Source organism: Passer montanus, unplaced genomic scaffold (genome assembly GCF_014805655.1).
Source record: "Passer montanus isolate IOZ18808 unplaced genomic scaffold, ASM1480565v1 scaffold44, whole genome shotgun sequence".
Taxonomy (NCBI): domain Eukaryota; kingdom Metazoa; phylum Chordata; class Aves; order Passeriformes; family Passeridae; genus Passer; species Passer montanus.
This window is the reverse complement of record NW_024369262.1, coordinates 3,794,433-3,808,875: the sequence shown is the minus strand read 5'-3', so window position 1 is coordinate 3,808,875 and position 14,443 is coordinate 3,794,433. Positions and strand designations below refer to the sequence as shown.

The 14,443-nt window shown below is 46.3% G+C and overlaps 1 protein-coding gene across 1 annotated transcript in view; it reads right to left on the bottom strand.

Moving 5' to 3' along the window:
- PIGL (phosphatidylinositol glycan anchor biosynthesis class L) overlaps positions 1–14,443 on the bottom strand; it is a gene marked incomplete at its 5' end in the record, with an annotated part of 52,187 nt that overhangs the window by 12,221 nt on the left and 25,523 nt on the right. Inside the window, 2 exons of the mRNA XM_039720877.1 lie at positions 1,591–1,658; positions 6,894–6,984. Of these exons, the coding sequence (XP_039576811.1) occupies positions 1,591–1,658; positions 6,894–6,984 (159 nt within the window). The remainder of the gene's footprint in view (positions 1–1,590; positions 1,659–6,893; positions 6,985–14,443) is intronic.

Here is a 14,443-nt window from a genome sequence, read left to right as displayed (position 1 = left end):
ACAAGAAGAGGGTTAGATCCCCACTGCACACACAAGAAACATAAAGCATGAAGGTGGGAAAGTGATTTCTGCACAGCCACAAAGATAAGAGCAGAACTGGGAACGAAATCAAGTTTTCCTTAAATTTCTCATATATAACTCAGCTGCTAACTTGTTTTCCCATGATCTCTTCAGGGTGGAGGAGGACACCTAACAACCTGCCTTTCATTCCTCTTTGTGGGTCATAGAGCAGCTGAGTGAGCAAACAGAGGTCCAGGCAGCTGGAAGCTCTTTAGGCCCTCTGTGCCAATGGTGTGAGCATTGCTCATCAACCTCTGCTCCTGAGCCACCAGTCTCTGCCCAACCTCTGCTCCTCAGTGTTCAGCCTCTGCTCAACCTCTGCTCCTGAGCCATCACCCTCTGCCCAACCTCTGCTCCTCAGTGTTCAGCCTCTGCTCAACCTCTGCTCCTCAGTGTTCAGCCTCTGCTCAACCTCTGCTCCTGAGCCATCAGCCTCTGCTCAACCTCTGCTCCTCAGTGCTCAGTCTCTGCTCAACCTCTGCTCCTGAGCCATCAACCTCTGCTCAACCTCTGCTCCTGAGCCATCAGCCTCTGCTCAACCTCTGTTCACTCCTCAAACTGTGCCTGAAACCACCTCCCCACCCAGCCCAAGCAAAGCACTGCTTGCTTTAACCCCAGCCCCTCTCCTCTGTTAGGCAATTTCAGAAGTTGCTGGGAAAAGCCATGATCCCCCTTTAACACTGAATTCCAGCCATCAAAGCTCTCAGCATCTTCCCAGAGGAGATGAAGGTCCCAGTATGGGTTCTGTGGCACTGCAGCTTTCTATAGGCAAGTGAGAAAGGCAAATCACTGTGATGCTGTCAGCAAGGACAGCCAGAAGAATTTGTTTATTTGAATTGCACAGATGATTCAGAAAACAAATGGGTGCTATAAATACAAAGCTGTACTTGCAAAGAGTTCTTCTCATGCCTGGGAAAGGCAGGGGCAGCTCTGCAGGAAATCTCTCTAGGACACAGTGAGGTCTGAATGAGCAGAGGGTTAAAGTAAAATACAGTGGCTGCCTTGCCAGCAAAATCTGAGTGATTTTAATAAAGGGATTTCTGTCTATTAACCTCACCATCACAACACGGAAACACAGAGTCCCAGAATGTAAGGAATAAAATAGTGAAGGAACTAACAGACTATTCCTAAAGTGGTAAATGGGGACAGCTCCAGTGAAAGAGCAATGTCCTTGGGCAGAGAGGTAAATTCAGGTACCTGGACAAGATGGCAACATCCTCTGGTGAAGAACTTTCCAAAACCCACCTGCCACCAGCTCAGGCATCATGTATTCACACTCCTCAAAGCAGAGTGCAAAGTGATCTGTGGCATATTTTAATGGGATCAAGGACAGGAAGAGCAAAGAGGGCCCAGTGAAAGGGAGACTGGCAAGGTCCCAGCTGGTGGAACACTGAAAGATGCCATAGGTTATTTCCAGAGCTGTGGCAGCTTCTCCAATGTCATGTCCCACAGCCTGGCACTGAGTTGGAGCAGTGAACAGTGCCCTGGTTCTGCTTCCACAGCACCCAGAGAAGTCTGCAGACATTGTACCTGACAGCAGTGTAGAGAGAGATGTGGTTGGCATGGCCACTCACTCCTCCTGCATCAAACGTCACCACCTGCAATAAACACACACAAGAAGCATTTAGGAGCAGGAGGAGGAGCCTTTGCAGTTCCCAAATTTGACATCCAAGCCCTGTTCCAGTCTGTTGTGTCTAATGAGTTGTTTATGTGTTGCACAATGAGGCCTTGTGTGTGAACTCCTCATGCCACAGAGACACAACCAAACAAACAAGGCACTCTGGAACCAGATGACTGCACAGCCCAACAGCCCAACAACAGAAAGATGACCAAGATCATGTCCCCACTGGCAGGATGCACTTGTCACTTTTTACCAGGGCAAAAGGTCACTTTCAAAGTGATCTGTTGCAAATGTGTTCCTGACCCGAGAGGTCCAGCTCTATGAATCACTCTCTCCTGGACCTGAGAACATCCTCCAGTGCCTGTGGATGACAGGGTGAAGCCATGGTTTGAATCATTGATGCAAAATGAGCCACACAAGCATGTATGACTGTCCTGGCTCTGATAGGAGAAGAAGCCTTTTTAAACAATCCGAATGCACTTTTGTACAACCAAATCAGGCTTTTCACTGAATTAGATTGCATTGTTAATTGCTTCTCTGCAGGGAGAAATGGGAACTCCAAAATGCAGAAGTAATGTGTGCACAGAGCACTGACCAGGCACTGTCCAGAGCACAGAACCCCCCAGGCTCCCTGCCCTCAGACCCACCAGCAGTGTCTGAGGCATCACCCTGGGGACCCCCTCCCTCTGTGGGGCTCTGCAATGGGCACTTAAAGGCTCCCAGTCCCAACCAAGCAGCTAAAGTGGCAGCACAGAGTGTAGAATGGACAGGGAATGTGTGCCCATCCTCTTTGCAGGCAGTGAAAGTGCCAGTCCCTGCACAGTGCAAAGCTCAGTGCCTGCTCTGGGAGAGGCCCAGCAGCAGAGCTCTCCACAGCTCCCTTCTCTGGGAGCAGGAAGAAATCATCAACTCCCACGTTTCAGGCAATGTTTGCTTCCTTGCCAGCTTGTTCTCTCTTCAGGGAAGGAAATGCTGCAGCATTGCTCACTCACAGCACCTCCCTTCCCAAAATCTCTTTTATATGCAGAGCCTGGGGCACTGGGTTAGAGAGCAGGGGAAGATCAAAAGCCACCGTGCCCATCCTGCAACTTGCTCCTCCAGCAGGAGAGGCCCTCTCAGCCAGGGGATATTGAGTCAAGGGAGAGGAAACACAAAGGCAGCGATCATAAATACTTCAAACCTCACAAACTTCACACAAGCCTGCTTATAAACCCACCCAGGACAAGCCCACAGTCAGACTTTGCACTTTGCCCAGTGGCCAGCAAGCACCAGGCTGCTCTTTGCTGGCAGGAACTGGTGGGAGCAAAATTGGTTTCATTCACATACAAAGAAACATTTTTTAGTCAACCCCTATTTTATAAGGAGAAGAAGCATGCGTTCAACTTTGGCTGCTGCTGCTGCACATCAGCACTAGCAGAGAGCTCTGCAGGGCCATGGGGCTGAGCCCTCCCTGTGGATATCAGCTTGTGGAGGAGCTCACCATGAAATTCAGCACAGCTCAGGGTGAGCACAGCATCCTGGACTTCACAGATAAGAAAAAAAACACACTTTGAAGTCACTCCTACTAAGAGTGGTACTTCCCTAAGATGACAACATACCCCACTCACTGCAGGCAGAATAAATTCCTGTTCAGGTGAATAACAGTGTGAGTCTGATAAGGGCTGGACTTGCACTAAACCTTTTTACTCAATGGGGACAGAGACAGGGTTTGTCTCCTGCCTAACCCCTGATTTTCATGCAACCTGTACAAAGAGAACATTTTTAAGAGCAGCACCCTGCTGTCAAACATGGCTGAAATTAGCCAATGGGCTCTAAAGTCTTTTGAAACATGCATGTGCACATACATATAAATACAATTGCATTATTCCTGTTTCCTTAGGAAATCAAACTAAAAACCCCAGACAAGCCAAAACACACATTTTTTCTTCTGTGGAGGTTACAAGAGAACAAACCAGAAGACTGAGATAAGAGACTTCAGTGAGCAGACTAAATAAACTAATCATTGTTTTTGCAAAACTGGCTCGGGCCAACTGTGGGAGCAACAAGGCTGGGTTAGGAAATATTCTTGACATGGGAATTATCTGTTCAGAAACACCTTTGGAGGTTTTCCTTCTCCACATCTGTTTTGAAATGGAAGCTGCTGAGCTTATGTAACGTCTGAACCAGCTGAAGAGACTTCAGAGAGCCCTTTTCAACTGCTGCAGTCCAGTTTACTGTAATTGTTTACTGAATTGCCTGTCTCTTGAAATAAAGGAAATTTTAATACAATTCCCAAGGTATCTGCACAGTGACTTGGCCAAGGTGGCATTGCCTTTGTCTGATCCCTCTCAGCACACATCTGGCCCTGGGTCAGCACGGATGTCCCACCCTAAATATATCATATATCATCTAAATATCTATATAAGTAATCAGGGCTCTGATTCCACAGCACCACTGTGCTGCTCATGACTTAAAGCAGGCAGCAATCACATGTAAATCAATCCCTCTGGCTTCAGGGACTCATTTCATTGATAAGGAATTTGAATTTCTTTCTCACATGCTGAAGATATTTTCACACGGGAGCATTTGCTCCTTCCACAAGTGCAGCTCCTGCTGTGCTGGATTTTAACTCCCAACCTGAACCAGGATGATGATGAAATCAAGCAAACAATCAGGACAGGATGAGAAAACCTGAACATCTTGAAAGTGTCTGGCTTAAAAACAAGCTTAGCCAGTTCTGGGAGCGAAAGGCTGGGATAGTAAATATACTTCATGTGGAAATTATTGCTCAATGAAATCTTTAGGGCAAGAGGGAGTTCCCTCCCCACACCTGTTCTGAAATGGGAGCTGCTGCTGTTGCTGGTTTTTCTTCTGGGTGACCTTGGTATTCAGGAAATGGAGCTTTCACTGGTGGAAGCCAGAGCAGCAGCCAAGACAAACAGGTCCAGAAATCCCTTCCGGAGAGGGGAGAGCACAGAGGAAATTACTCAATTACCAGCAGAAGAGAAAACTCCTGAGAGGTCTGGACTCCATGATCCCTCCTCACACCTCAAAGCTGAGGTTCTCCTCCTCCTCTGGTGTCACACAGTGCTTCAAACACAGCACACATCTGCTCTGGGGACACAAAGGTCTCTGCTTTTTAATAAGAGCCATTCCTTAAAATGCCACAGCAAGCAATTCCACTTCTCATGGCCTCCCCCTGAGCATCTCTCCTTGCACTCCCAGAGGCCAGGGAGAAATCAACTCCCTCTGAGTCCCTTCTGAGTTTGGAGACGTCTTTTGAGTCTGATTTAGGAGCAACAAGAGCCTGCCTGGAGCTCACACAATACTGTGTAACTTTCTTTTTACACACCAAACACTTTCTAATCTGGATCGAGACAGAGCAGCCTTGGCTGCCTCTCCCTGCAACACTGGCTTTTGCTTGGAAATCCAGAAGGCAGGAAATAATTCCCAACGTCTATAAATTAGTTTTGGCTTTGAGTACATCAACCATTAATTTCTGTGTCTGCACTATTTAATGTAGAGCTTGGATGAAATATGTCCCTGTAGCTCCCAAAAAGATTGAGCTACTCCTGGACTTCCAGGGCAATTGAACAAATGAGTAACCATGTAATGGAAGGAAACTGCACAGAGCATGTGGGACTCCTTGCCTTGCAATCCTTCCTTTCAGACATGCTGGAACTGCAGCCCCTGCTCCACTGCCAGATGGCACACAACATGTTCTGCAAATAAAGATAATAAAGATACCACTGTCAATGCTGTGACTACTGGGAGAACTGGGGAAAGTTTTCCCACTGGAATAGCTACAACAATGCACACCCTCCAGTCATGCTGACTCCACTGAGCTGCTCTGAAACTCTGTTAGTTTTTGCTTTTTTCAAGGCTCTTTTAACATGTTCAGCCAATTCTATCAATTTCAACATTAGTGATAAATGGACTCAGTTTATCTTTCAAGGCAAGGCCGTTGGGTTAGGACAGCAGAGATATCACAGAGAGCAAGCTCTGAAGTTTTAAATTGCAGGATGTGTAACAAAGGTACTTAGGTTCTTCTCTCACTGCTGTTGGCAAATTCAGTCTGCTCCTAAATGAACGGTATTGCAGCACACAGCTGAGAGCTGTGTGATTGCTTGGGACACTTCAAATAATGCACATTTCCAGGGCAGCTCATTACCAGCAGCCCTGGTGCTGCTGCTGTGTCCTGCTGCAGGGATTTGTGCTGGTGCTGCTCAGGGAGGAGCTGATGGCAATGCAGGGGCTCCATCCTGGCAGGGCCAGCACATGCCCAGCAATGTTTCCTGCTCTGCAAACCCCACATTTCCCTGCTCAGTTGAACTCCAGCCTCCCCCAGCACAAACAGCTGGAGTTTAATTCTCCCCGAGGCAAAGATCTAATCCTTCCTAACCATCCAGAGGAGTTCTGGTGTTTTCAGAATTTCTTCTGGGGTTTTGGTGCACTTGTCCCTGCGCCCCTGAGAGTCACAAACATGCAATACAAATCCTCCTGTGTTTGGAGCTTTCAGATTAGATTAAAACCTATCTATCCAGGGGGCCAAAAGGCACAAAAGGAGTCCAGGAAAACTGCATTTGTCTCTGTGCACAGCAATGAATTTCATGGAAAATTAGCCTCAGAATCAATACAAAGTTGGATGCATGATGCTGGTTTTGTGCTCGTGGGGCTTTCATGCTGCAGGAGATGTGGTTTCTTGTTTTGTGAAGTGCTGAAAGGCTTTGAGAGTTTCGTGATTTTGCTGCTAATCAGTGTGTGACAGTGCCATGCCTGATCAAAGCAGGGTTCTACAGAGAAGAACAGAACACAACCCTTTCCATGCTTAGGCCCTTATTCCTGTTCTGTGGGAAAAAACCCCAAACTATTCCAGTGCCAGGAAATCTCCCCAGTTTAATATTCTTCAATCCTGACCTATAACCCTGCTAATCAAGCTCTCTAACACACATCTGCCAATGGGCTTCAAATCTAAGCCTAAACCTAAGTCTAAAGCCCAATTTGGCTCTCTCCATCACAACATGGTTGCTTTAAAATACAGAAACCATTTGAAGAGTTAGAAAAGTGAAATTTTTCATCTTTCACTGGGAAGCAAAGAAAGCTCTCCTGAGAGAGAAGATACATCCTAACCTTAGAGACTCTAAAGAAACCTTCCAGAGGGAAAGACAAAGCCCAGAACACTGGCTCAGGAGTAACGTGGCAATTGCCTGTGCTGCAGAAAGTGTCACATTACCAGGTTGATGTTCTTGGCTTCTATGTGCTCCAGGACAAGGGTGGCCAGGAGCTGTGTGTCCCACTGCACAGCAGGATCATCTGGAAGATCCCTGGAAATGAGAAGGGCAATCAGTCACTTCACTGCTGAGAACTTTGTACAGACCACTCTGGAACAGAGAGATCATCTTAATCACAGAATGAAATCAAGATAAATTTATTTATCATATAAAACCAGCTTAAGAGTCTTACAAGCCTGGATACTGGAGAGTTGAAAGAGAAAGAGCAGTTCCAACACCCTCCTCATGGATTTGTCAAGGTCTCCCTTTTCTCTTACCATCAAGGCAGACTTTGTGACTGCTTTACTTCAAGCAACATCTATTTTGTAAATTCTCTTTCTTGATTTATCCCAATCAAATTTAAAACCCCTTTAAAAACACATTTTTCTGACAGACTCATAATCTACTGGTGAATTACATTGGGAAGGTACCAAGCAAACTCCTGCTGTCATTTACTCAGGAATAATCCACTAACCACAACCAGAGGACAGCAGAGTTGTAATTATATGGTTGGATTTGATAGTAGCTGTTCATGTGTTTATTTTGTGCTTTGCATACCCAGCTGGTATGCAGAGCATACTGTGACTGAACTCCCTGCCTGGGTATTTTGGATTGCAGGACTCTAGGGGCAGGGACCATGAGCCAAATAGCACCAGACAGCCAAGAGAACATTCCATATTTACACAACTGAGAGCTGAATGTGACCCCCCAGTCATTATGTTTGAATGATGCCAAGAAAACATTGCTCACAAAGTTGCAAAGGTTATTAGTAACAATAGGATAACACACAGCTGCTAAAACCCAATAATGACATGTTAAACTGGTCTTTTTCTCAGACCTTTTCCCTGCTCTGGAAGTCTGATAATCACTGTGAGGTGGCTCAGCAGCAAAATGACTACACAGCATTCTCCCACAGAGCCAGGGGCTGCAGCTGAACCTCTCCAGCTGTTTGCAGCAGAGAGCAGGAGCCTCATCCCAGCCCTGCTCAGGCCTTGCTCCCTCCCTGCCTGCAGGCACAGCAACATCTGCAACAAAACTACAGGGAAATGTCTCCTTGGCACATCCCAAAATAAACCTCAGCCTGGGTCTTCAGGAGAGATCTTCTGGCCACAGATTTTCCCACTGCTGTTAACAGTAATTGAAGAGATTTATGTCCAAACTGACCATTAGATTTTTTGTTGTGTTATATGTTCTTGTCCAGCTCAGGCGCAAATAATGTGAGTTAGAAACCCCAGCACAAGGGAAGGAGTTCCTCCACCAGGCTGCACATTCCAGCTCTGGTCCCTCTAGCAGCACTACAGCAACAGAAAGTTTTGTGTTGTTGGCAATTCCCTCTGGTACAGACACATCTCTGCCTGATGGACACCAGACACCTGAATTTCAGCCCTGGAAGGATGCCCTGGTGCATCTGGTGGCTGCCTCTGCATCTTTCACACAAACTTTCAGTCCTGTTTGAGGAGGAAGCAGCCCAGGTGACCCTGAAGGTATGACCAGCATGTCACAACAAGCCTTAAACTGAGCACATTTATAAATATGATTCACCTAAAACATCTCAAGAAACAGCCACACTGAGTCCAAGTGTGACAGTGCTTCAGTTGTTTGAATGCAACCTTCGAGGTCTGTCAAGCCTTAACCTGACAATATTAAAGCAGCAAATTATCTAACAGGGATTCTTCCACTGATCACTTGCAGTTCAAATATCATTCCCCTTTTTGGGCAGGGCTTAAATGGAGGAAGTGAAGAGTCCCATTAAAACAGGAAGGGTGCTCCAACAGTGAGAGGTAAGGAAAAAAAAGTAGGGCTTGGAATTTATGATGTCCAGGAGGCTTTGGTGTCATAGCCACCGCACTCAGCTTTATTGGGCTGTTTCCAAAAAGGCTGCTGGGTAGTGGAGCAGGTTTTAACTAGTTTAGACAGATAAAGATCATCCTCGTCAATGGAAATGAACAGCTGGAGGCAACGGTTTAGAATCCCTGGAAACAAAACAATCTGAAGGCATGAGCAAATTAACTCCATCAACACTGAACTGATTGAGCAGGAATATTCTACCCAAAATTCTGCTTTTACCCAGTTACTGCTGGTCATAGAGAGACCACTTACTGCCAGCAAGGAAAAGGAAATATTCTTCTTGCATCCTATTTGTCAGGTACAGAAGAGAAGCTGATCTTGCCCAACAAGAGACACATGCACAGAAGCACATTCCTGACTCATTAACAGCCACCATGGCCCAGGGAAGCATTCCCAGCTCATTCTGCAAACACAAGAACTCACACACAGCCAAGTGACAAACCCAGAGGCACCCGGGGAAGTCAGCAGGACTGGCAATAAATACATTCATCTAGACTGCTCCAGGAGGTGACTTTTCTTTTATGGTAAGAGTTTGTATAATACTTTATGAAGTTGGAAACGTGTTCCCATGATAGTAAGGGACCCACAGACAACATGAGAGCAGTCATTTTCTGCCTGTGCTCTGGATATCAGTAACTGGGTACAGCAAGGATGGAAAGGTGATGGAGAGAGCCGAGTTCCTACACTGCCATGCACACAGGACAGGCTTCCACGAGGCCTCCACATGCCCAGGGAACCCTGAAGGGACATCAAACTTCAAAAACTGCTCACAAAATCATACATGAAAACAGTATTTTTCCTAATATCATAAATAGGTTCTGCCCAAACCTGAACAGTCCCCCGAGGTGCTGCACTATTAAATTAAGCTGCATTCATTGCTTTTACCTTCAGGACCTTGTATGAGAAACATTCAGCATTTCAGTGGTTAACTGCACGCTGCCTTTCTGGCTAAGGCTGATAATGCCTCTGAGCTCAAGGTCGAAGGGCTGAGATAAAGGACTATAAAGGAGTGAAAATTAGCACATTCCCTGGAGCAGACTGGAGCTCCTCCCAGGAGACAGCGCTCCCCTGGCTGTCCTCTGCCCCAGAGCTCCTCGTTGCTGCTGTCAGTCACTGCACACACCAAGACAGAAATCCTGCACCAGAGGCCTCCCAGGTCATGCTGCTGGAGGGGGCTGTGGGAAGGGCACAGGGCTTTGGGCACCTGGCCATATTTCCATCAAACTATTATGGTCTGGAAGGGATGCTTATGGGATTTCACGTGTCTGATAATGAATGCAGGTAGCTGCTTGGATGCTGGGGAAAATGGGGAGATGAATAGGAGGAAAAAAATATTTTTAATGGAATAAGGCTCCAGAAGAGTTGTTTTTCCAGGAATATTCAGTGAAACTCATGCTGTGCACTGTACAGGGAATTCACAGCTGTGCCAGGGGATCTGCAGCCTCCAGAGAGGGAAATGGAGAATTATGCTGCAGTGTGGAGAAGGGTCTGTCTCTGCTCACTGATTTCAGCAGTCACAGGAAACATCAAGTGCAGAAAACAAAATCCTGCACCTTCCTGTGTATCCATCCACTGGCAGCAAGAACCAGACAGCACCCCTGGCTTTCTCCACCTCACCCTTTGCTTTCCTCCCTCCAAGCTGAGCAGACACTGGCATCTGCAGCTGCCCTTCCCAAGGTTTGCCCAGGAAGGATGCAGTGGATGTCCTGGATATCCTGGAGCTCCTCTGTGGGGATCTCCAAGTGCCCAGAGCAGATCACATCAGCATAAGGCACCGTCCCACCTTGTGCAGGTTTGGCCCAGCAGTCTCACAGCTGAGAAGGAGAGATGTCCAAAATCATCAGCAACCATTTCTGCCTGGTGCCAGCTCCTCTCCAGGGCTCTCCTCTGCCTGCCCTGGGCTGGAGCTGCTCTCCCACCTCAGCCTGGAACACTCTGCACTTTGCCAGCCCTGCTGGTCCTGCCAGCAGCCAGCACAGTTTTGTAGGCTCATCTTTCTAGGAACATTTGTGCTCAAGATGCCCAGATTCCTGTCATTTGGGAGGTCACTTTTGGCCAAGGTAGAGATTTCAAAGCCTTCACAGATATATATCGCCAAGTTATACCCTCCTTACATGATAGACTGCTCAATCCCTGTCCAATTTTCCACTGCTCATCTTCCACAGAGCTTTGAGCAGCAGCCAGGGCGTTCACATGGACAATCCTCTCCTGAAGCCTTCCGTGTAATTTATTCTGCTCATGAACTAAGCTCTCATGACTGCTCTAAAGGTTAAGTTAAACCCAACAGCTGGTCTGTGTGATGGCCACGTGGCTCCACAAACAGCAAATGGGCTGTGGGATAACCTTGAGACCTGACCCTCTGTGAGCTGGGAAATCCCCAGGCCCTGGGGACCTCTGGTTACCCCAGAGTCACCCCATGGGGACCAGCAGGGACCTCTCTGCCCTGACATGAAACCTTTGTGGGTGGCTTTTACAGGGAGCAGGCAATGGACTGACTTCTTGCAGATGTTAAGGTCTCCATTTACACATTCCAGGACACCAGTGCCAAACTTTCAAGGTGCCCATGTGATTTTCCATCCCACTACACACCAAAGGGTCAGGATGAAAGAGCTTTCCCATTTCTTATTGCCTTTTTATCCTGCACAACCTTAATCAGTCCAAGGCTAGAGACCAGGAAACTTTTTGGCTTAACTTCTCCTCCTTATCCCCATTTTACATTAAATCAGCCCAAAGGTCAGTGGGTGATGGTGGAAGCAGGTGAGCTGCTGTGCACGAGGCTCCCAGCTGGGAACAACCACCACAACGTGTGTGTTGGAACAGAGGATGCCCTTTGTATAAAGTTATAACTTATGAAATGAACATCTCGGCAATGAAACTGGATCAAGAAGCAAAAGATCCCACAGAACAAAATGAGGCGAGTGCACAATTAGTGAAAAAGCCATGTGATGACTAGAGGCAATCAGTGACCTTTATATCACAGCTTCAAAGTAGTTGAAAAAAATGTGTAAACAGAAATTATTTCATGCTTTCCAAAGTAGAGCAGAGAATTTTATTTTTGAGATTATGCTAAGATAAGCTAAGACCAGCTAGCCCTAGGTCTTGAAGCACAGCCTCTAAATCCTGACTTTTATAACTATTTATAAATTCTGACTTTTATAACTATTTATAAATTCCTCTTCCTATAATGGACAATTACAGACAGGAGGGAATTATTGCTGTTAGGCTGCATGTACATCTCTGATTCAATTGAAAATAGCCCACTTAGATAAATGATCAGCATCTTGCAACATCATGTTCTACAGAGAACAGATGCTGTGTGCTTATTGGAATGTAACAACCTCCAATTTGGGAGAGAAATGGACTCGAGCAGGATGCCAACTGTCAAATGAAAAGCCACCTACGACAGGGAAGCTCAAGAAATTTTTAAACCAGCAGCATCCTCCCTCTCCTTATAGTAAAGAAGTACTGATTATTCTGAGAGTTGTATTTTAAGATCGGAAATAATAATCTCAGGGTTTGGTGTAGGTAGAGGGTAAAGGAAGTGGGGAAGATGTAATGACTGGAAAATTAACATAAAATACTCTGGGAGAGCTCTGCACGTTCCCTTGGACAAACCCAGCACACCTCTGACAGGTGACACTCAGCTTCCTCCATCCCTCCCAGAGACAAAGGGTAATTAGGTCCTGAGGGAACACATTTTTTTGAGCTGGGCATGACCATGTGTTTCTCTTTAAAAAAATAAGCATCCTTTGGGTTTAAATTCACAGGAATTATGACAGAACACAGGACTGGTTGTTTGCAAAGACCTATCCAAATGGCTCTGTACTAATTTATTTTTTTTAATGAATTATTGATGATTTCTCAGCAGAGACTGATGTCTATTCACAGGGATGACACAATTGCTTATCATAATTTGAAATCTGGTATTCATTTGACGTCTGTGCCTCAGCGCCTTGTTGATAAATTACAGCACAAAGCTCTGCAGGAACAAGTTCATATTCAATGTCTTCAAACAAAAACAATTGATGGTTCCTTTCAAGACCAAAAATACATAGAAGCTATGATGGCTAAAGCTAATTTTAAAAAGTAACTTAAAAAATAGTTTGGAGAGGGCATCAGGCCCTGCTGTGTAAGACAGGAAACAAAATTCAACTCAATTATTTCTGAATTGATATTTAGTCACAGTATTTTTATCTTCTGCTCTTCACACCAGTGAAATGGAAATAATTATATGTTTGTATGTAAAGAAGTTTGGGATCCTTCTAAAGAAAGTGTTCTGTCTGTTCTCTGATTTCTAGATGAAATCTAAGATGTGTCTCAGTAATCCTGGGTACTAGGAACCCTTTACTCCTTGTACTGTCTTCCCATGGAATATTGAATCAAGTTCAATATTTTGGTCTTGACTTGAAGATCTAGCCCAAAATATACAAAATACTGCATAAAACTCCAAAATTGAGAGTATGGTGAACAGTTCTGTCCAGTTGGAGCCGAGGAGCTCTGCAACAAGGATAACATTTCAAGCAGTCAGGACTTCCTTAGAGGCTGGTGCCAAACAGTGAATGGGCTCTCAAATCAAGTCATCACAAACTGCTTTGATTTCTACTGCAAATACCAGGAATGCTCCTGGGAACCTGTCCTTTTTAGCAGAAAACACAGTCATACTTAAAGTTCAAAATTCCCCAGGCTCTCCAGAGCAGATAAGAGAGCTGGGCCAAATGTCATCCCAACAACGGAGACCCCGTTTGCCAAAGCACCTGACAGGGGCTGGGTGTGTCACTACTGGGCACCTTGCTTTGTCACGGAGGTGTCACTGCAGCTGAGGGACACCATTTCCAGGAGGGACAGCTCCTGGACAAGGCAGCAGCATTTCAGTTCAGCTCCTCCCTAAGGCCAGCAAGGTGGATGGAAATGCTCAGTGGAGAGCCTGAGCAGCAGACAAGGACTACAGCAGCTGGTGGCCTTTGGGAATTTCACACCACACTCTCAGAACCATCTCCTCTTGTCTGTGTCAGCTCCCAGGAGGGATAGACTGACCTGATCCCAAAAAAAGGTGGGCTGGTCTCTACTGGGCTCCATTATGTATCCCTTTGGGATGCCTCTGGTCACTCTGGTGTTTTGGACAGTAACAGGGGAAGGACACAGCCCAAAGCACCACCAGCACTGGGAGGAATGAGCATCACCAGGCCCAGATGAAGTGATCAGGCAGGTCCAGAATAGCTCCCAGATCATTCCTCATTATTATTGTTGGCTTTGCCACAGTGCCTCAGAATTCATCTGGGCCCTGACAGTCTAAGTTGCCCTGACTGAGAACAAAAAGCCCAGCAATCCCACAATCACCACTGATGTTTTAAAACTGAAATACAAATCACCAGCAAAACCAGGAGTCTCTGAGGAGCAGACCACAGGACTTCACTCCTCCCTTAGTTTATTTTGTTTTGTAAAATGCTTGAAGAAAGGAACAGCTCAGTGGGGCAGAGCTTGGGACAGGGTTGTTAAGCCATTCACCAAGAAGCCATGCCCAGCTCACACGAGTCCTGCACCACTGGCTCAAGGACAGATTGCAGTTCCATTCTGGGGCAGGAGGTCTCACTGTCCTGGCAGAAGAGCTGTAAGAGCACAGGTAGAGGCAACACCCTGTTGTTCTCAGCTAGGTTTGCTCTGCAGT